Here is a 23,402-nt window from a genome sequence, read left to right on the forward strand (position 1 = left end):
GGAATCATCACAGATAAGCGTACCCACCTGTCAACCGGCAGTGCCGACAGGCTTACACTCATCAAGATGAACAAAGCCTGGATTTCCCCAGACTTCTCTTCTCCACCAGCGGACAGCAGCGATACCTAAGCAATACGTAGGCTGCACCCGCGGATGGAAGCATCATTCTTTCTCACCATCAAAAACAGGGACCTTTTAGCTTCATCAATCTGTGTATAATATTCATCCTCCTCCTCCTGCTCCTCCTCCTGAAACCTCACGTAATCCCGCCGAACGGGCAATTTTTCTTAGGCCCACAAGACTCAGTCATATAATTTTTGTAAACAATTTTTCTACGTTTCAATGCTCATTAAAGCGTTGAAACTTGCACCTGAACCAATTTTTATTTTAACTGGGCTGCCTCCAGGCCTAGTTACCAATTAAGCCACATTAACCAAAGCGATTAATGGGTTTCACCTGCCCTCTTGGTTGGTCATGGGCAATTTTTCTGAGGTACATTAGTACTGTTGGTACACCAATTTTTTGGGCCCTCGCCTACAGTGTAATCCAATTAATTTTTTGCCCACCTGCATTAAAGCTGACGTTACATCAGCTGTGTTGGGCACTGCAATGGGATATATTTATGTACCGCCGGTGGCTTCCTGGCACCCACCCATGGTGTCGGTCCACAGGGACTTCACAATAGGGAGCTGTACCTGCCTGTGTCTATGAATTAAAAACTCCGGTCAGGTTGGGGCATGCAGTGTGGGCCGAAGCCCACCTGCATTTAATCTGACGTTAGCTCTGCTGTCCAGGGCACTGCAATGGGATACATTTATGTACAGCCGGTGGGTTCCAGGGAGCCACCCATGCTGTGGGTGCACATGGAATTCCCATTGCGGAGTTGTACCTGCCTGTGACTGTTTATAAAAAACCGCGGTCTAACTGGGGCATGCAGACACCTTGACAGAATGAATAGTGTGTGGCACATGGGTTCCCCATTGCTAGGCCCACGTGTGCAGCTCCTGATGGCGGTGGCACAGGATTATTTTTCTCATTGCTTCTGTACAGCATTGTGGGCTATCGCCCCGCCCCTTTTAAAGAGGGTCGCTGCCTAGCCGTGCCAACCCTCTGCAGTGTGTGCCTGCTTTTCCTCTGGCAGACGCACTTCTAAATAGAGTGTGGCGTGGCATGAGGGCAGCTAAAGGCTGCGCAGGGACACTTTGGTGTGCGCTGTGGACACTGGGTCGTGCGGGGGGGGGGGGGGGGTCGGGTAGCATGTAACCCAGGAGAAGTGGCAGCGGAGTGTCATGCAGGCCATGATTGTGCTTTGTTGGAGGTAGTGTGGTGCTTAGCTAAGGTATGCCTTGCTAATGAGGGTTTGTCCACAGTAAAAATTGTTGGGGGGGGGGGGGGGGGGGCCCACTCTTGCCGCTTTTGTGGCTTAATAGTGGGACCTGTGAACTTGAGATGCAGCCCAACATGTAGCCCCTCGCCTGCCCTATCCGTTGCTGTGTCGTTCCCATCACTTTCTTGAATTGCCCCGATTTTCACAAATGAAAACCTTAGCGAGCATCGGCGAAATACAAAAATGCTCGGGTCGCCCATTGACTTCAATGGGGTTCGTTACTCGAAACGAACCCTCGAGCATCGCGAAAAGTTCGTCCCGAGTAACGAGCACCCGAGCATTTTGGTGCTCGCTCATCTCTAATAAAGACCTTTATTGCTTCTTTCCTAGAGGTGTAGATATATAGCCACCCTGATTACGGTCTGCTATAATGAGATACTTGGTCTCAATCAGGTATATTAGATGATGAAAATTATTTCAGTTCAGTCTGGTAAATCTCATATTATATTAATCATAGATCGCTCGGTGCACTTAGTTATATTCCTTATATTCTGTGCACTGTCAGAACACTATGGGACACTGATCCCAGCGGTTGTATGTGTGTGTCTGGAGGAGCATCATCAAGCTCACTCATCCCCACAACAATCATTCACATGTGAGAAACCCCACGGACATTACAACACGCTCTGAGTATCCTCACATGTCTATGACTGTGCCACTAAATCTCATCAGACATTATCATAGACAGAGAGATTCCTAGCGAGCAAGTGTTTTAAATGTGATTGTAGCGGTCCTCACTGTAGCAATATACTATATAATATATCTTGGCAAAAAAAGCCAGTAGTATATGCCCATATCAGGCCTCTCTGGGACATGAGCTACATTACATCAGCATGATCTAGAGTGGCATATAAGATTCAGTGAGACATAAGCTAAAATACCATCTTAAAGATATAGCTCATTCGCATATTTCTAGTAAAGTGCTCAGGACTCTCTCACCATTGACTATCACGCTCAGTGTGGATCAATAGTGTCCCATTTCCAATTCATATTAAAGTATCTAACCAGGGACCCTCAAAAGAAGTGATAGTGGTACCTGGATTTTTTGGTGTCTCATCTAAGTGAACATCAACATATGTAATAAAATGACTCCTTGATCCTGATAAATCGGCCCTAGATTAAAAGAGGCCGAGGAAACGCGTCGAGCCTGGGAGATATAAAAAGTGCACAGATATAAGGAGTATAACTAAGTGCACCGAGCGATCTATGACTAATATAATATGAGATTTACAATACTGAACTGAAATCATTTTCATCATCTATTATACCTGATTGAGACCAAGTATCTCATTATAGCAGACCATAATCAGGGTGGCTATATATCTACACCTCTAGGACAGAAGCAATATAGGTCTTTATACACCGTCAGGACTCGCATTGTGTGAAATAAATAGAGGTGTTATTAATTTGTGTGTCACCACAAGCGCTTGTCTTTATTGTAACAGAATAAATAAAAGGTCATTTTTAAATAGTAGAGGATATTTCTTTAGTGGGTCCTTTTCAGTGAATACGTGCGGCATAGAGTGGTCTGCAGCTCTAGAACTGTATTCTCTCTTCGTAGTAGATCCAATCTGTAGAGCATACTAGTTATACAAGATATTACTGCAAGATACACCATATATATGGGGTCTGCACAGTAATACATACTATAGTAAGTGGTGTAATATACCGACACGTAATATACACACACTACCTACTGAGACGAACAGAGGCCGCTGTCTGCAGACCTGACATAACCTCACGAGAGGTCTGCTGTCCTCCAGGGGTACAAATCACAGATGTGTCTGATAGGCTGTCAAGACTCTTCAGTCCTCCAGAACACCACCCATTCCTACTAATACATGTAGGGACAGATGATACTGCAAAAAAGGACCTTACAACTATCTGCAGAGACTCTGAAGACCTCGGAAAGCAGGTGAAGGAACTAGGAGCTCAGGTGGTCTTCTCATAAATCCCCCCCAGTGGATGGCCATGGAATAAGAAGATGGAACAGGATTCTAGAGGTGAACAACTGGCTACGTCGATGGTGCCGTCAGCAAAGATTTGGATTCCTAAACCATGGAGTGAATTACCTATATGATGGACTGCTTGCTAGAGACGGGTTGTACCTTACATACAGGTAAGCATATATTTGGTGGGCACCTTGCTTCACTCATTAGGAGAGCTTTAGGGTGGCTTCACACAACCGTGTTTTTGTGCGTGCATACGCACGCACAAAAACACGCTTGTATTTGCAACATTGCGGCTCCATTGAAAACCTTGGTATGCCGGCCCCCTGCATTCTTTTTCAGGGAAGGGCTTTACATATAAGCCCTTCCCTGAAAAAGAAACATTTTAGTGTTTAAAAAAAAAAAAATACCCCTCCGCCGCTGCCGTCACCCCTGCGGGGATGAAGAACACATCTGCCGCATGCGGCAGATGTTTCCTTCATCCCAAATAGTTAAAATAATTCTCTGCTGCTACATTTGTGGCAGATGCAGCAGAGGAATTCTTCTAATTCTCTACCGCAGCTGTCACTCATTTCAGATATAAGCCCTTCCCTCAAAATCAAGTAAAATCGCTGAAAAAACAAAACAAAAAAAAAACAAAAAACATACCTACCTCCCTTTGGCTGCCGGGCTCAGCCGCGTCTTCTCCTGGCTGTCCCTGACTCTCTAGTGCTGATCTTTCCGCAGGCGGGGATTTAAAATTAGGGCTAGTGTAAGAAAAGCTAAAGCTCACAATGAATTGAGGCCTGTAACAGAGGCCAAAAGCAATAAAAAGGATTTTGGGGGTCAAAAACGAAAGAAAAGTCAAAGATGCTATTGGATGCTTAGAAGATGAAAATGGTGAATTGGTTAAGAATGATGTTGAGAAGGATGAACTTTTAAATTCCTATTTTGTATCTGTTTTCTCTTAGAAAGTAGATGGAACATCAACTGATCTTCCCTGTGCTATTGGGGGAATAAAGAATGCAGGCTATCTGTAAGCAGAGAGATGGTGAGGGAACACTTAGCTAACTTACATGAATTCAAGTCTCAAGGCCCAGATGAATTACATCCTAGGATACTAAAGGTAGCAGCGGAGGTAATTGCTGAGCCACTCAACGGATTTTGTGACAATTCCTGGAGAACAGGAGAAGTCCCAGAAGATTGGAAAAGGGCAAATGTTGTTCCTATCTTCAAAAAAAAGGAAAGAAGGTGGATCCAGGAAACTACAGGCCTGTGAGCCTGACTTCTATAAGGGGAAAGATATGTGAACAAATCATTAAACAGCATGTATGCAAGTACTTGGATGAAAATGGAGTAATTAACCGGAGCCTGCATGGGTTTGTACCAAACAAGCCATGCCAGACGGGTCTAATTTCCTTCTATGATGGTATCACCGACTGCGTTGATCAGAGAAATGCGGTGGATATAGTATATCTTGGCTTTAGCAAAGCATTTCACAAAGTATCTCATACTATACTTATTTAACAAATGACCAAATATGGGATTGACAGGACAACTGTTTGGGCTCCTGCACGCTGGCGAGGGCAATATCAGGATGTGATTGACACCCTGATATCACCCTCGCAATCCTTCTGAAGCCCTGGATGAAAGGCATTTTCACAGGAAAAGAGCCTCCCATCCCTGGAGGCCTGAAGAAATCTCCTGCTGTGGCAGCGCCGCCAGCCCCATTGAAATCAGTGGCAGATGACTGCGATCCTCTGCCACTGCTATGACAGCAGTGGCGAGGGACTTCCCGTGGTGAGGATTTTCCGGGTGGTGGAGGAGGGCTGTAAATATAAGCCCTAACCCAAAAATAGAAAAAAAAATCTATAATAATATATCACCTTAGAAGCGCTGTCATCTCTGGCACATCTTCTATCCGCTCCCCAGAACTCTTCTTCAGCTTCTCTTCTGGCCAGGGATTGAAAAATCCCTGCCTCCTGAAAGAGCTGTCTCTGATTGTCTGAGTGCTGTGACCAATCAGAGGCAGCGCTCAGCTGTCATTCAATGAATTGGAAACAATGGGCAAGATTGCAAAAAGAATGGATATGCTTCAATTTTGTTTCCACACTGCATCGCATGTGAATGGAGCCATTGGAAACCATTGGCTTCACAAATTTTGCAATTTCTCACACCCTCGCAACGCTGGGAAATCGTGTGATTCCCTCGCCAGTGTGAAGGCAATTTTAGGTGGATTCACAATTGGCTGAGTGATCGAACTCAAAGAGTGGTCCTAAATGGCTGCTCATCCAAGTGGAAGAATGTATCAAGTGGGGACCACAAGGCTCTGTCCTAGGCCCAGTGTTGGTCAACATTGTTATTAATGATCTGGAGGAGGGAATTGATGGGAAACTGATCAAATTTGCTGACGGCACAAAGCTAGGAGGGATAGCTAATAGAGATGAGCGAGCATACTCGGTAGGGCGATTTACTCGAGAGAGCACTGCCTTTTTCGAGTAACTGCTGGCTCGTCCCTGAAGAGTGGGGGGGCCGCAAGGGCGGGGGGAGAGTGAGAGATCTCTCTCCCTCCCGATCTCCTTCACAACCCCCCGCTCACCCCCACGGCCCCCCCGAATCTTCAGGGACGAGCCAGCAGTTACTCGAAAAAGGCGATGCTCTCTCGCTCATCTCTAATAGCTAACACTAGGGAAGAGAGATAGAGTATTCAAAAAGATGTAGAGTTGTGAAAAATGGCTGCACATGCAAGTGGAAGAATGTATCAAGTGGGGACCACAAGGCTCTGTCCTGGGCCCAGTGTTGGTCAACATTGCTATAAATGATCTGGAAAAGGGAATTGATGGGAAACTGTTCAAATTTGCAGACAACACAAAGCTAGGAGGGATAGCTAACACTAGGGAAGAGAGAGAGGATTCACAAAGATCTAGAAAAGCTTGCACAGTGGGCAGCGACTAACAGAATGGTATTTAACAAGGAGAAATGCAAAGTCCTACATCTGGGCAAGAAATATGAAGAAACCACATACAGAATGGGAGGAATTGGGCTAAGGAGCAGCACATGTGAAAAAGACTTGGGTATACTAATAGATCATAGACTGATCATAGACTGAACATGAGTCAACAATGTGATGCAGCAGCCAAAAAGGCAAACACAATTCTGGGATGTATTAAGAGAAGCACAGAGTCTAGATCACATGAGGTCATTATCCCCTCTACTCTTCCTTAGTCAAACCTCATCTGGAATACTGGGTCCAGTTCTGGGCACCCCACTTTAAAGAAGACATAGACAACCTGGAGCAAGTTCAGAGAAGAGTTACCAAGATGGTGAGCAGTCTGCAAATCATGTCCTATGAAGAACGGTTAAAGGATCTGGGAATGTTTAGCTTGCAGAAGAGAAGGCTGAGAGGAGACTTAATAGCTGTCTACAAATATCTGAAGGGCTGTCACAGTGCAGAGGGATCAGCCCTATTCTCATCTGTACAAGGAAAGACTAGAAGCAATGGGATGAAACTGAAAGGGAGGAGACACAGATGAGATATTAGACAGTGAGGGGATCAATGAGTGGAACAGGTTGCTACAGGAGGTGGGGAGTTCTCCTTCAATGGGATGAAACTGAAAGGGAGGTGTTACCATGCAGGGCGGCACTGGGTCCCGCGGCCGGCACGCGTCGCTCCGATGTCGGCTCCGGCGTCCTGGAGCTCTGCTGTCGGGGCTCTCCCGGCGGGGTGGAGCAGCCAGCGTGCAGCGGTGTGTCAGCCCGTAGGGTGCCGCCCGCTCTCCTCCACCTTCCATATGCAACAGTGGGAGAGTTGGCTCCTCCCACTCTCCGCCCCTGGGCAGAGGCTTTAAGTTAAAAGGCTGGCAGTGACCTGAGCTCACTGCCAGTTATTGGTTCTCTTAGCCTCTAGTCAGGTCTGTCTTAGTCTGCTCTAGTTGCTAGTCAGTGTCCTTCCAGTTTGCCTGTGAGCTCCATCTCCAGCTGTACTCTGCCTTGTAAGTTCTGTTGGTCTGTTCCACGTGCCTCTTCTGTCGGCACTCTGTCCCCAGTTAGTTAAGTTCCATCTAGGTAGTCGCCAGGTCCCTAGCCAGAGCAGAGACCGCCGCCCAGTTGTCTGCCTGGGGTTAGCCAGGGCCGAGGCAAGTAGGCAGGGACAGTGGGGTGCGGGAAGTTCAGGGCACCCCACCTGGCGCTCGGGGGGCAGAGTGCCGTAACAGGAGGAGACACAGATTAGATATTAGACAGTGAGAGGAATCAATGAGTGGAACAGGCTGCCACGGGAGGTGAGGAGTTCTCCTTCAATGGAAGTCTTCAGAGGTGGACAGACATCTGTCTGGGATGATTTAGTGATCCTGCACTGAGCAGGGGGTCGGACCCGATGACCCTGGAGGTCCCTTCCAACTCTACCATTCTATGATTCTATAATTCACTCTTGCCATGTCCCAAATCCGCGGACGGTGAACAGTTCAAGCCGAATCCTCACTTGACGGTTCTTATAACATTTACAACCACTTTATGTTCGCACAGCGATGGGTCAATCTAGTAGGATGAAATCAGCTACGGATATGCGGCTCATTTCCAGTTAGCAGCGATGCTACAGATTTGGCAGTTTTTTTAGATGCAGAAATGCTGCGGAATTCGCTCCCCGTCTTTTTGAAGCGGCCTTGTACTTTTTATAAATGACTGAGGTAACATTACATGTGATAAACTCCGCCCCCGACCAAACCCCTTTGTCCCCCTTTGACCTGGGAAAATCTAGTCACCTTATAGACCCTAATAAAGCCCATGGAGGGGGTCATCCTGATAGGACAGCCCTTTTGTCAACTGCATCTTCGGAAATCTGACATTTAGCACAAAATAAAGAAAACTACTTACCGCAAATCCAAAGGAAGACGCGCTGTACCTCATCACCGAGACGGCTGCAAGGAGAGGGGACACGGTGTTAGTCCTCAGGTATACAAACAGAGGGAACATATTCATGTCATGGGCCGTGGGGGATTCTCAGAGTATATGGCAATTACTAGGAACTACTACTGCAACCCCCCAGAGGGGCGACCCTGGGCACCTGGCTAAGGTGAAGAGCTGGGAAGGATAAGTGTTGGCCGGTCATGGTGGCACTGACCAGGCTCTGGTCCTGTAAGGATGACACGCAGCCAAGGCCAGAGCAGGACCGCAGGCCAGCTTCCACACTCCTAGGATAGGGCATGCCAATAAATGGGATAGGGGGAGTAGTAGTACTGATCATTCATGATGCCACCGTTCCCACACACCACTTGTGTGTAGTACCTCGGGTCCCCAGAATAGTTAGGGCCCAGTATAACTTTTACGGTATAATAAACTTTACAACAGGTAATGCAGGTACAGTTCTATGTAAGTGACAGAAGGTTAGAGCTCAGAGCAGGGAGGATACCCAGGATGAAACCGGTCCTACAGTCCACGGCACCGCTCCTAGACTGGGAGCACTCCAGAGGAGGAAGGGGGGATACCCAGGATGAAACCGGTCCTACAGTCCATGGCACCGCTCCTAGACTGGGAGCACTCCAGAGGAGGAAGGGGGACAGGGGTCGTCCCGCAGACTCTCTGGTAGATAAGTATTAAAGAAGGCTTAGCGAATACCAACCCCGCAGAGCAGGCATGTGCGTGTAACAATAACGTCGCACTATGGACAGCCGCACAGGAAAAGCCTGTAGTGTGAACTGCGACCTGTTCAGAACGGTTTGTAGGGCTCTCCTGATGGTGGGACTCACTCCTTCACATCCACACTCCAAACGCTACGGGGTGTCGCTCCTCCTCTTCCATCTTCACCTTTATGGAGCTGTTAGCACTCTGACAGGTAAGATGGAAGACCTCTTCCTGCTCTCCAGCCCTCACATTTATAACCTCACTTGTACCGCAGGACATGACAAACTGATAAAATCATTGCCTGCATGTAAATGTATTACTGTTAACCTCTAAAGCGCTGCAGCTGTGCAACACAAACTAAATATGACAGGACAAGCTCTGCACAGTGCATTTACATAGGACAAACATGTATGACATTTATGGAGGCGACCAGGATGGTGTGTTGGGTCACTACCCGACTCCCAGCATGTTCTATTGGACTCAGGAGGGTGCAGAGCCACAAGCTGGAGAGCAAACATCTATAGTAACGCAAAACACTCAGTGATCACTTTATTAGAGCCCCCAACTCTTTATTAGAGGCCCCGTCCTCTCAGGATTGGCGCTTTCTAGAACAGCAATTCCCCCCGTGACCCCGGCGTGTGGCATAAAGTCACGTGACAAGTTTTCCGTGCATCAGTTTCAGTGTGAATCCACATTAGATGGAAGATCCAGCAATCGGAGCGACTTTCAACGAGGCTGGGTCATCAGTGCTGGACTAGCCGGGGTCTCACCGCCAACCGTGGGGGGGTTCTAATGTAGCGGTGTGAAGGGTATACTGAGAATGGCGCGATCAAGGAAAACATCCAGCGAAAGGGGATCCTGCGGACGGAAACAACTCATCAGTGAAAGGGGTCGGAGGAGGATGTCAGGAATCGTTCTGACCAATAGGCTGCACAGTCAGCTGAATACAACGCTGGAGCTCCAACTAACGTGTCTGAACGCACAACTCGCCGTTCCTCCGCACAGATGGTATAACAGCGGGCGACCAGTTCCAGCGCCATTGTGTCTAAGAGAAACAGGAAGACTCCAGTGGGCAAAAGAGCGCAAAACTTGTATCACTGAGCAGCGGGAAAACATCTCCTGGTCAGATGGAGTCAGATTTATGTGCTGATGGGAGGGCAGAATTTGGGGCAAGCAGCATGAATCGCTGACCCCTTCCTGTCAGCCGGTCAGAACATGTCAGCACCCCCATCTAATCTGCAGCTTCCTGTCCGCAGGGGCTGGTATTCCTGCAGAACTGGTTAATCTCCTAGTGGAATCTGCACCGCAACAACATTCTACCTGAGTCCAACACTCTACTGGATGGGGGGCTAATGAAGCGCCCTTCGATGTATGAGGCGGTACCCAAAAGAAACAGGAGTTCATTTTTTTACATAATCTCCTGATTTGTACATTTTGACCCGTCTGTCTCCTTCACAATTCTGGCAATGTGAAGCACTACATTTTTTCCATAGCTCAAAGCATTTTTTGAACTTGTTGTGATTGAGGTTTTTCTGCTGTTTTTGTTTCATCAGCAAAACATTTTCTTTTCAGGTCTCTTTCAACTCAAGGAAATGTAAAATAGAGCGAGATGGGATGAAGACGGAGGGCGAGGGGGTAATGACGTGTATCTCAGCGCGTTGTGGGCGTTGTCATGATGAAGGAACCCGTCTGCCCCGGGACTTTGGGAATCACAAAATAGGTGAAAAACTGAACGGTGTTGAAAAAAGATCCCTGGAACTGAACTCAAGCTTCCCCAACAATGCTGGCTGGTGCACCTCCTCAGGGGGTCCACAGACAACAGAAGTGGGTACAGGGAACGCCGGCCCACCAGGATAAGGGTCCGGCTTCATTTGGGTACCCCTTGCATATATACACTGGATATAAAAAGTCTACACCAGACAACGATGAATCCTTCACCTTCAATGGGACCCGCTTTCTGTACAACTCCATTGGAAAAAAGAAACGGAGATAATATTGTTGCATAAATATGCACATCCTAAAACTAATAGAGTAACATAGCATGTCAGGCTGAAAAGCCCCCATTCATCCTCCCCCAACGTTGATCCAGAGGAAGGCAAAAAACCCCAATGAACTAGAGGACAATTTTCCTCATTTCAGGGGAAAAAAATTACCTCCTGACCCCATTCTGGCAATAGTAATAATCCCCGGATCGCCGACCCTTCTGAGTAATCAGTGATATAACGTGTAATATTGTAACACTCAAGACAGACTCCAGAACCTCTTATACTCTTATATCGCATCACTGTCACCGCATCCTCAGGAGAGAATCAATAGTCTCACTGCTCTTACAGTAAAGAACCCCTTCTATGTTATAGAAACCTTCTATCCTAGATGTAGAGAGGAACCCCTTGTTACAGTCCTGGGTATAATAGATGATGGGAGAGATCTCTGTACTGACCCCTGATATATTATACATAGTTATTAGAGCACCCCCTTGTTATATCCCTGGGTATAATAGATGATGGCAGAGATCTCTGTACTGACCCCTGATATATCTATACATAGTTATTAGAGCGCCCCCTTGTTACAGTCCTGGGTATAATAGATGATGGCAGAGATCCCTGTACTGCCCCCTGATATAATATACATAGTTATTACAGCGCCCCCTGGTTAGTCCTTGGTAGAATAGATGATGGGAGAGATCTCTGTACTGATCCCTGATATATTATACATAGTTATTAGAGCGCCCCCTTGTTACAGTCCTGGGTATAATAGATGATAGGAGAGATCTCTGTACTGACCCCTGATATATTATACATAGTTATTAGAGCGCCCCCTTGTTACAGTCCTGGGTATAATAGATGATGAGAGAGATCTCTGTACTGACCCCTGATATATTATACATAGTTATTAGAGCACCCCCTTGTTACAGTCCTGGGTATAATAGATGATGGGAGAGATCTCTGTACTGACCCCTAATATATCTATACATAGTTATTAGAGCGCCCCCTTGTTACAGTCCTGGGTATAACAGATGATAGGAGAGACCTCTGTACTGACCCCTAATATATCATACATAGTTATTAGAGCGCCCCCTTGTTACAGTCCTGGGTATAATAGATGATGGGAGTGATCTCTGTACTGACCCCTGATATATCTATACATAGTTATTAGAGCGCCCCCTTGTTACAGTCCTGGGTATAATAGATGATGGGAGAGATCTCTGTACTGACCTCTGATATACCTATACATAGTTATTAGAGCGCCCCCTTGTTACAGTCCTGAGTATAACAGATGATGGGAGAGATCTCTGTACTGACCCCTGATATATCTATACATAGTTATTAGAGTGCCCCCTTGTTACAGTCCTGGGTATAATAGATGATGGGAGAGATCTCTGTACTGACCTCTGATATACCTATACATAGTTATTAGAGCGCCCCCTTGTTACAGTCCTGAGTATAACAGATGATGGGAGAGATCTCTGTACTGACCCCTGATATATTATACATAGTTATTAGAGTGCCCCTTGTTACAGTCCTGGGTATAATAGATGATGGGAGAGATCTCTGTACTGACAACTGATATAATACATAGTTATTAGAGCGCCCCCTTGTTACAGTCCTGGGTATAATAGATGGGAGAGATCTCTGTACAGACCCCTGATATATTATACATAGTTATTAGAGCGCCCCCTGGTTACCGTCCTGGGTATAATAGATGATTGAGAGAGAGCTCTGTACTGACCCCTGATATATTATACATAGTTATTAGAGCGCCCCCTTGTTACAGTCCTGGGTATAATAGATGATGGGAGAGATCTCTGTACTGACCCCTGATACATCTATACATAGTTATTAGGTCACCTCTCAGCCATCTTTTCCCTAAACTAAGTCCAATTTTGCTTACCTTTCTGGGTATTGTTGTCCATTCATTCCATTTATTACTTTAGTTGCCCCCTTTGTACCCGTTCAAGCTCTGATATGTGCTTCTTGAGTACTGGTGCTTAAAACTGTGCAAAATATTCCATGTGTGGTCTGACCGGTGACTTGTAAAGAGGAAGAAGAATGTTCTGGTCATGCGCCCCTAGACCTCTTCTGATGCCCCCCATGATCTTATTTGCCTTGGCAGCAGCTGTCTGACACTGGTTGCTCCAGTTAAGCTTACAGTTATAACCCCCTAAGTCCTTCTCCATGTTGGTGTTCCCACACAGTTATAACCCCCTAAGTCCTTCTCCATGTTGGTGTTCCCAGTGGTTTCCCGTTTAGTGTATAATGGTGACGTGTTTCCCGTCCGTGTGCAGAACCTTATGTTTGTGTTCCCCCCAGCTGACACTATTCTGCCCAAACCCCAACTTATCCAGACCTATATGGACCTGCATTCTGTCCTCTTGTGTTAATATCTTTACATAGTCTTGTATCATCTGCATATATTGATATTTTACTGCACAATCCTTCTACCAGGTCATTAATTAATAAATTGAAAAGAATAGGGCTCAAAACCAACCCATGTGGTACCTCACTAGTAAACTCTCCAATATTCCCCCTTATGGTACCCCACTAGTAACCCCTCCATTACTGACCCCTGTGGTACCCCAGTAATAATGGTGACCCCTCCAATACTAACCAATGTGATACCCCACTAGTAACAATGACTCCTCAAATACTGACCCCTGTGATACCCCACTAGTAATCCCTCCATTACTTCCCCTTACATTACCCTACTAGTAGCCCCTCCAATATTGCTCCCTGTGGTACCGTACAGTGACATTTGTTGGAGAGTTTGCTTTATCATTCTGCATGTCATCTGACACTTTCTTTTCCTGTGAATACACTGGATAAAAAAACTATTTAATAGATTTGCTATTTAATAAATAGGCACCCACCAAAAATGTGCGACCTGTTTTTGTACGGTACAACCCGTCTCTAGCAAGCAGTCCATCATATAGATAATTCACTCCATCGTCTAGAAATCCAAATCTTTGCTGAAGGCACCATTGATGTAGCCAGTTGTTCACCTCTATAATCCTGTTCTATCTTCTTATTCCATGGCCATCCACTGGGAGGATGGATGAGAAGACCACCTGAGCTCCTGGTTCCTTCGCCTTCTTTCTGAGGTCTTCAGAGTCTCTGTGGAGTGTCATTTGTCCCTACATGTATTAGTAGGAATGGGTGGTGTTCTGTAGGACGGAAGAGTCTTGACAGCCTATCAGACACATCTGCAATTTGTGCACCTTGAAGACAGCACACCATGTGATGTGTCAGGTCTGCAGACAGCGGCCTCTGTTGCTCTCCACAGGGAATCCCCCACAACCAGCACTCTCCTCCTCTTCACAACACTTCTTTTTCTCCATTCAAGAGCACTCTGTGCACTTTCTACACAGTTCTTTATGGGTAGAGTCATTTCTGACTGTACCTCTTTCTCCTCTGCTCTTTGTGGGTAGAGTCATTTCTGGCTGCACCTCTTTCTCCTCTGCTCTTTGTGGGTAGAGTCATTTCTTGCTGTACCTTTTTCCTCTGCTCTTTGTGGGTAGAGTCATTTCTTGCTGTACCTCTTTCTCCTCTGCTCTTTGTGGGTAGAGTCATTTCTTGCTGTACCTTTTTCCTCTGCTCTTTGTGGGTAGAGTCATTTCTTGCTGTACCTTTTTCCTCTGCTCTTTGTGGGTAGAGTCATTTCTTGCTGTACCTCTTTCTCCTCTGCTCTTTGTGGGTAGAGTCATTTCTTGCTGTACCTCTTTCTCCTTTGCTCTTTGTGGGTGGAGTCATTTCTTGCTGGACCTCTTTCTCCTCTGTTCTTTGTGGGTAGAGTCATTTCTTGCTGTGCCTCTTTCTCCTCTGTTCTTTGTAAGTAGTCATTTCTTGCTGTACCTCTTTCTCCTCTGCTCTTTGTGGATGGAGTCATTTCTTGCTGTACCTCTTTCTCCTCTGCTCTTTGTGGGTAGAGTCATTTCTTGCTGTACCTCTTTCTCCTCTCCTCTGCTCTTTGTGGGTAGAGTCATTTCTTGCTGTACCTCTTTCTCCTCTGCTCTTTGTGGGTAAAGTCATTTCTTGTTGTACCTCTTTCTCCTCTGCTCTTTGTGGGTAGAGTCATTTCTTGCTGGACCTCTTTCTCCTCTGCTCTTTGTGGGTAGAGTCATTTCTTGCTCTACGTCTTTGTCCTCTGCTTTTTGTAGGTAGAGTCATTTCTAGCTGTCCCTTTTTCTCCTCCCCTCTGCTCTTTGTGGGTAGAGTCATTTCTTGTTGTACCTCTTTCTCCTCTGCTCTTTGTGGGTAGAGTCATTTCTTGCTGTACCTCTTTCTCCTCTGCTCTGTTCTTTGTGGGTAGAGTCATTTCTTGCTGTACCTCTTTCTCCTCTGCTCTTTGTGGGTAGAGTCATTTCTTGTGGTACCTCTTCTCCTCTGTTCTTTGTGGGTAGAGTCATTTCTTGCTGTACCTCTTTCTCCTCTGCTCTGTTCTTTGTGGGCAGAGTCATTTCTTGCTGTACCTCTTTCTCCTCTGCTCTTTGTGGGTATAGTCATTTCTTGCTGTACCTCTTTCTCCTCTGCTCTTTGTGGCTAGAGTCATTTCTTGCTGGACCTCTTTCTCCTCTGCTCTTTGTGGGTAGAGTCATTTCTTGCTGTACCCCTTTCTCCTCTGCTCTTTGTGGGTAGAATCATTTCTTGCTGTACCTCTTTCTCCTCTGCTCTTTATGGGTAGAGTCATTTCTTGTTGTACCTCTTTCTCCTCTGCTCTGCTCTTTGTGGGTAGAGTCATTTCTTGCTGTACCTCTTTCTCCTCTCCTCTGCTCTTTGTGGGTAGAGTCATTTCTTGTTGTACCTCTTTCTCCTCTGTTCTTTGTGGGTAGAGCCATTTCTTGCTGTTCCTCTTTCTCCTCTGCTCTGCTCTTTGTGGGTAGAGTCATTTCTTGCTGTACCCCTTTCTCCGTTGCTCTTTGTGGGTAGAATCATTTCTTGCTGTACCTCTTTCTCCTCTGCTCTTTATGGGTAGAGTCATTTCTTGCTGTACCTCGTTCTCCTCTGCTCTGTTCTTTGTGGGTAGAGTCATTTCTTGCTGAACCTCTTTCTCCTCTGCTCTTTCTGGGTAGAGTCATTTCTTGCTGTACCTCTCTCTCCTCTGTTCTTTGTGGGTAGAGTCATTTCTTGCTGTACCTCTTTCTCCTCTGTTCTTTGTGTGTAGAGTCATTTCTTGCTGTACCTCTTTCTCCTCTGCTCTGCTCTTTGTGGGTAGAGTCATTTCTTGCTGTGCCCCTTTCTCCGTTGCTCTTTGTGGGTGGAGTCATTTCTTGCTGTACCTCTTTCTCCTCTCCTCTTTGTGGGTAGAGTCATTTCTTGCTGGACCTCTTTCTCCTCTGCTCTTTGTGGGTAGAGTCATTTCTTGCTGTACCTCTTTCTCCTCTGCTCTTTGTGGGTAGAGTCATTTCTTGTTGTACCTCTTTCTCTTCTGCTCTGCTCTTTGTGGGTAGAGTCATTTCTTGCTGTACCTCTTTCTCCTCTCCTCTGCTCTTTGTGGGTAGAGTCATTTCTTGCTGTACCTCTTTCTCCTCTGCTCTTTGTGGGTAGAGTCATTTCTTGCTGTACCTCTTTCTCCTCTGCTCTTTGTGGGTAGAGACATTTCTTGCTGTACCTCTTTCTCCTCTCCTCTGCTCTTTGTGGGTAGAGTCATTTCTTGCTGGACCACTTTCTCCTCTGCTCTGTTCTTTGTGGGTAGAGTAATTTCTTGCTGTACCTCTTTCTCCTTTGCTCTCTGTGGGTAGAGTCATTTCTTGTTGTACCTCTTTCTCCTCTGCTCTTTGTGGGTAGAGTCATTTCTTGCTGTACCTCTTTCTCCTCTCCTCTTTGTGGGTAGAGTCATTTCTTGCTGTACCTCTTTCTCCTCTGTTCTTTGTGGGTAGAGTCATTTCTTGCTGTACCTCTTTCTCCTCTGTTCTTTGTGGGTAGAGTCATTTCTTGCTGTACCTCTTTTTGCTCTGTTCTTTGTGGGTAGAGTCATTTCTTGCTGTACCTCTTTCTCCTCTGCTCTTTGTGGGTAGAGTCATTTCTTGCTGCACCTCTTTCTCCTCTGCTCTGTTCTTTGTGGGTAGAGTCATTTCTTTCTGTACCTCTTTCTCCTCTGCTCTGCTCTTTGTGGGTAGAGTCATTTCTTGCTGTACCTCTTTCTCCTCTGTTCTTTGTGGGTAGAGTCATTTCTTGCTGTACCTCTTTCTCCTCTGCTCTTTGTGGGTAGAGTCATTTCTTGCTATACCTCTTTCTCCTCTGCTCTTTGTGGGTAGAGTCATTTCTTGCTGTACCTCTTTCTCCTCTGCTCTTTGTGGGTAGAGTCATTTCTTGCTGCACCTCTTTCTCCTCTGCTCTGTTCTTTGTGGGTAGAGTCATTTCTTTCTGTACCTCTTTCTCCTCTGCTCTGCTCTTTGTGGGTAGAGTCATTTCTTGCTGTACCTCTTTCTCCTCTGTTCTTTGTGGGTAGAGTCATTTCTTGCTGTACCTCTTTCTCCTCTGCTCTTTGTGGGTAGAGTCATTTCTTGCTATACCTCTTTCTCCTCTGCTCTTTGTGGGTAGAGTCATTTCTTGCTGTACCTCTTTCTCCTTTGCTCTTTGTGGGTGGAGTCATTTCTTGCTGGACCTCTTTCTCCTCTGTTCTTTGTGGGTAGAGTCATTTCTTGCTGTGCCTCTTTCTCCTCTGTTCTTTGTAAGTAGTCATTTCTTGCTGTACCTCTTTCTCCTCTGCTCTTTGTGGATGGAGTCATTTCTTGCTGTACCTCTTTCTCCTCTGCTCTTTGTGGGTAGAGTCATTTCTTGCTGTACCTCTTTCTCCTCTCCTCTGCTCTTTGTGGGTAGAGTCATTTCTTGCTGTACCTCTTTCTCCTCTGCTCTTTGTGGGTAAAGTCATTTCTTGTTGTACCTCTTTCTCCTCTGCTCTTTGTGGGTAGAGTCATTTCTTGCTGGACCTCTTTCTCCTCTGCTCTTTGTGGGTAGAGTCATTTCTTGCTCTACGTCTTTGTCCTCTGCTTTTTGTAGGTAGAGTCATTTCTAGCTGTCCCTTTTTCTCCTCCCCTCTGCTCTTTGTGGGTAGAGTCATTTCTTGTTGTACCTCTTTCTCCTCTGCTCTTTGTGGGTAGAGTCATTTCTTGCTGTACCTCTTTCTCCTCTGCTCTGTTCTTTGTGGGTAGAGTCATTTCTTGCTGTACCTCTTTCTCCTCTGCTCTTTGTGGGTAGAGTCATTTCTTGTGGTACCTCTTCTCCTCTGTTCTTTGTGGGTAGAGTCATTTCTTGCTGTACCTCTTTCTCCTCTGCTCTGTTCTTTGTGGGCAGAGTCATTTCTTGCTGTACCTCTTTCTCCTCTGCTCTTTGTGGGTATAGTCATTTCTTGCTGTACCTCTTTCTCCTCTGCTCTTTGTGGCTAGAGTCATTTCTTGCTGGACCTCTTTCTCCTCTGCTCTTTGTGGGTAGAGTCATTTCTTGCTGTACCCCTTTCTCCTCTGCTCTTTGTGGGTAGAATCATTTCTTGCTGTACCTCTTTCTCCTCTGCTCTTTATGGGTAGAGTCATTTCTTGTTGTACCTCTTTCTCCTCTGCTCTGCTCTTTGTGGGTAGAGTCATTTCTTGCTGTACCTCTTTCTCCTCTCCTCTGCTCTTTGTGGGTAGAGTCATTTCTTGTTGTACCTCTTTCTCCTCTGTTCTTTGTGGGTAGAGCCATTTCTTGCTGTTCCTCTTTCTCCTCTGCTCTGCTCTTTGTGGGTAGAGTCATTTCTTGCTGTACCCCTTTCTCCGTTGCTCTTTGTGGGTAGAATCATTTCTTGCTGTACCTCTTTCTCCTCTGCTCTTTATGGGTAGAGTCATTTCTTGCTGTACCTCGTTCTCCTCTGCTCTGTTCTTTGTGGGTAGAGTCATTTCTTGCTGAACCTCTTTCTCCTCTGCTCTTTCTGGGTAGAGTCATTTCTTGCTGTACCTCTCTCTCCTCTGTTCTTTGTGGGTAGAGTCATTTCTTGCTGTACCTCTTTCTCCTCTGTTCTTTGTGTGTAGAGTCATTTCTTGCTGTACCTCTTTCTCCTCTGCTCTGCTCTTTGTGGGTAGAGTCATTTCTTGCTGTGCCCCTTTCTCCGTTGCTCTTTGTGGGTGGAGTCATTTCTTGCTGTACCTCTTTCTCCTCTCCTCTTTGTGGGTAGAGTCATTTCTTGCTGGACCTCTTTCTCCTCTGCTCTTTGTGGGTAGAGTCATTTCTTGCTGTACCTCTTTCTCCTCTGCTCTTTGTGGGTAGAGTCATTTCTTGTTGTACCTCTTTCTCTTCTGCTCTGCTCTTTGTGGGTAGAGTCATTTCTTGCTGTACCTCTTTCTCCTCTCCTCTGCTCTTTGTGGGTAGAGTCATTTCTTGCTGTACCTCTTTCTCCTCTGCTCTTTGTGGGTAGAGTCATTTCTTGCTGTACCTCTTTCTCCTCTGCTCTTTGTGGGTAGAGACATTTCTTGCTGTACCTCTTTCTCCTCTCCTCTGCTCTTTGTGGGTAGAGTCATTTCTTGCTGGACCACTTTCTCCTCTGCTCTGTTCTTTGTGGGTAGAGTAATTTCTTGCTGTACCTCTTTCTCCTTTGCTCTCTGTGGGTAGAGTCATTTCTTGTTGTACCTCTTTCTCCTCTGCTCTTTGTGGGTAGAGTCATTTCTTGCTGTACCTCTTTCTCCTCTCCTCTTTGTGGGTAGAGTCATTTCTTGCTGTACCTCTTTCTCCTCTGTTCTTTGTGGGTAGAGTCATTTCTTGCTGTACCTCTTTCTCCTCTGTTCTTTGTGGGTAGAGTCATTTCTTGCTGTACCTCTTTTTGCTCTGTTCTTTGTGGGTAGAGTCATTTCTTGCTGTACCTCTTTCTCCTCTGCTCTTTGTGGGTAGAGTCATTTCTTGCTGCACCTCTTTCTCCTCTGCTCTGTTCTTTGTGGGTAGAGTCATTTCTTTCTGTACCTCTTTCTCCTCTGCTCTGCTCTTTGTGGGTAGAGTCATTTCTTGCTGTACCTCTTTCTCCTCTGTTCTTTGTGGGTAGAGTCATTTCTTGCTGTACCTCTTTCTCCTCTGCTCTTTGTGGGTAGAGTCATTTCTTGCTATACCTCTTTCTCCTCTGCTCTTTGTGGGTAGAGTCATTTCTTGCTGTACCTCTTTCTCCTCTGCTCTTTGTGGGTAGAGTCATTTCTTGCTGCACCTCTTTCTCCTCTGCTCTGTTCTTTGTGGGTAGAGTCATTTCTTTCTGTACCTCTTTCTCCTCTGCTCTGCTCTTTGTGGGTAGAGTCATTTCTTGCTGTACCTCTTTCTCCTCTGTTCTTTGTGGGTAGAGTCATTTCTTGCTGTACCTCTTTCTCCTCTGCTCTTTGTGGGTAGAGTCATTTCTTGCTATACCTCTTTCTCCTCTGCTCTTTGTGGGTAGAGTCATTTCTTGCTGGACCTCTTTCTCCTCTGCTCTTTGTGGGTAGAGTCATTTCTTGCTGGACCTCTTTCTCCTCTGCTCTTTGTGGGTAGAGTCATTTCATGCTGTACCTCTTTCTCATCAGCTCTTTGTGGGTAGAGTCATTCCTTGCTGTACCTCTTTCTCATCAGCTCTTTGTGGGTAGAGTCATTCCTTGCTGTACCTCTTTCTCCTCTGTTCTGGTCTTTGTATCTCCTTTTTTTATGTTTTTTCGCCAGTGCCGTAATATCGGGTAAAAGGCAGTTTTTCCACCAGGGAGATTAGTGTTTTCTCACCCATTTACAAAACTGTTGTGCGTGGTTTTTAGCGAAGAAATACGTCACACCCTGGAAAATCCGCGCTCAGTTTTATTCCTCTGACTAACTTCTAATGCCTACATAGAGGCACCTGAAAGCTTTTCGTAGCCTCCCCCTCCCTGTTTTCCCCTGCTTCCATAGCAGTCTATGGGACCCGGTGGGGTATAATGGCCAAAACATAGTTCCAGAACTATCTTTTTGCCCATCATATGTGTCGGCGTGTATTTTGGTCGCGCATGTTCCATTTTTCAAGGTTCGCCGTTTTTTCGAGCCGTTTATGCGCTCGTGTGAAAGAGTCCTATTTGTCCGCCTATTGATTAAACTTCCCCGATTAGTCCCCGTAGTGGTCAGATTCCAGCATTAGTCTCCCTAGTGGTCAGACTTCTAGTATTAGTCCAGCTATTGGTCAGACATCTAACATCAGTCCCCTTATTGGTCAGACTTCCAGCATTAGTCTCCTTATTAGTCTTCTGAATGCTACTATGTAGTTGCACATTTGCCCCTGGGTGGCCACTGCAGTGCAAGTGCCTGTCTGGACACGGCTTCTGCCAGTGAAATCAGCTATTTGCTGTGACTGCCAGGAGCAGAATCCGGGGCAATGCTTTTATTACGGGGGGAGGGTGATGCATTTTGAGAGGGACTTCCTCTGAGATGACAAACCTTTTAAACATTTTCAAAAATATAGCCTTTCCCTTTAAATTAATTGAAGAGTTAAAAAAATAATAATATCACACTTTCCAAATATCGCAGCCCGCCATGAAAACTTTAAAATTGGAGAGGTGCCAAGGAAGGTCTCTGAGGTAATGCAGAAATTCTATTGCTTGTTTTTGCATGCGGACAACCAAACCTGTCTGACTGTGAGCTTATGTAGATGAAGCAATGCGTCCAGCTGCTCAAGATGCACCGAGGAGGCTCAAGGACAAAGGAGAGAGAAGCAGAAGAGTATCGCAGTCCGAAATGGCCAGGGATGAGAGCGGCACTGACTATATCCTGCTGATGTGTTCTATAGAGTATATATTGTGGACGGAGGTGTCGATCCCGCATAGCAACAGACTCAAAGGGTCGGTGTCCGGTTGTAAACGACTGATGGCATATCTGTAGGCCGTTGTTGGGGCAGCGACGCAGGATGCCGGATACTATACAGCAGATAAAGGAACCAAAAGGAACAAAATGTATTCCTGAACAAAAGAATGAAGCGAGGTGATGATGGCGAACGTGTCCCAATACATCCATGGCTGCCATGTGCACAATATGGCGGGGAGGGGATGTGCACGGTATGGTGGGCTGGAGAGTGAGGGATGCTATAGACAATGGGCAGGCTGTATAATGGCTGAATCGGTATGACTGCAGGGGGCGGTTGATGATGGCTGACAGGCATTGCTGTCGGTAGGACAGGATGCTTTATGGATGAAGGCAACGAGTTTAAATTGAATTCTGTATTTAACGGGCAGCCAGTGCAGTGACTGGCACAGGGCAGAGGCATCCGAGTAGCGGCTGGACAGGAAGATGAGCCTGGCTGCCGCATTCAGGATGGATTGGAGAGGGTAGAGTCTGGTGCAGGGGAGGCCGATCAGTTGTAATAATCGAGCCGAGAGTGGATGAGGGCAACAGTGAGCGTTTTCAGAGCATCCGCAGTGAGAAAGTGGTGGATTCTTGCGATGTTCTTGAGGTGCAGCTGACATGTTCGGGCCAGAGATTGGATTATATGGGGTAGAAGAGGGATCAGGATTGAATATAACCCCAAGGCAGCGGGCATGTTGGGAGTTATGGTGCTACATACTGAGATGAAGATGTCAGGATGAGGTCGGGTGTTAAAGGACGGAAACACCAGCAGGTCAGTTTTAGGTACAGAGAGGACGTAGTATTAGAGAGAGATAGTGGGCAGGGGAGGAGGGGGCCAAGGACCGAACCATGTGGGACCCCAACAACAATGAGAGGAGGAGAGGAGGGGACCAAGCCCTGGTGGACTTGAGAGGTGGGGGGCAAAGGACTGAGCCCTGGTAGACCCCAACAGAAAGGGGGAAGCGGAGAGAAGGGTGCCAAAGGACCGAGCGCCGGTGGACCCCAACAGAAAGGGGAAAAGAAGGAGAGGTAGAGCCAGCAAAGAATATGCTGAAGGGGCGGTCAGATAGGTAGGAGGAAAACTAGGAGAGAGCAGTGTCCTTTAGGCCAATGGAGCGAAGCACAGTGAGGAGTTTGTGGTCGACAGCGTCAAATGCTGCGGAGAGATTGAGGAGGATCAGTAGGGAGTAATCGCCCCTCGATTTGACCGTCAGGAGGTTGTTTGACACTTTTGTAAGGGTAGTTTCTGTCGCGTGTAGGGGGCGGAAGGCACACTATAGGGGGTCAAGAAGAGAGTTTTCTGGTAACTTAGAATGCCTGGTCTACTCCCACCTTATAATAGTTTGGAGATGAAGGTGACGTTAGAGATGAGTCGGTAGTTGGCAGCACGGGACGAGTCAAGGGTTGTTTTTTTTCAGCAGTGAGGATATGATAGCATGATTGAATGAAGAGGGGAACATACCACAGGTCAGAGAGAGGTTGAATATAGTAGTGAGGTGGGAGATAACCACTGGGGAGAGGGACCAGAGGAGGCCCGAGGGGAGAGGGACCAGAGGAGGCCCGAGGGGAGAGGGACCAGAGGAGGCCCGAGGGGAGAGGGACCAGAGGAGGCCCGCGGGGAGAGGGACCAGAGGAGGCCCGCGGGGAGAGGGACCAGAGGAGGCCCGCGGGGAGAGGGACCAGAGGAGGCCC

General features: G+C 46.6%; 1 protein-coding gene across 1 annotated transcript in view; it reads right to left on the reverse strand.

Annotated features, from left to right (window-relative positions):
- Positions 1–23,402, reverse strand: part of TMEM163 (transmembrane protein 163) — a 428,078-nt gene that overhangs the window by 165,184 nt on the left and 239,492 nt on the right. The window contains exon 3 of the mRNA XM_066575137.1: positions 8,188–8,231. Within this exon, the coding sequence (XP_066431234.1) occupies positions 8,188–8,231 (44 nt within the window). The remainder of the gene's footprint in view (positions 1–8,187; positions 8,232–23,402) is intronic.

The sequence above is a fragment of the Eleutherodactylus coqui genome, chromosome 8, assembly GCF_035609145.1.
Source record: "Eleutherodactylus coqui strain aEleCoq1 chromosome 8, aEleCoq1.hap1, whole genome shotgun sequence".
In the NCBI taxonomy this organism is placed as follows: domain Eukaryota; kingdom Metazoa; phylum Chordata; class Amphibia; order Anura; family Eleutherodactylidae; genus Eleutherodactylus; species Eleutherodactylus coqui.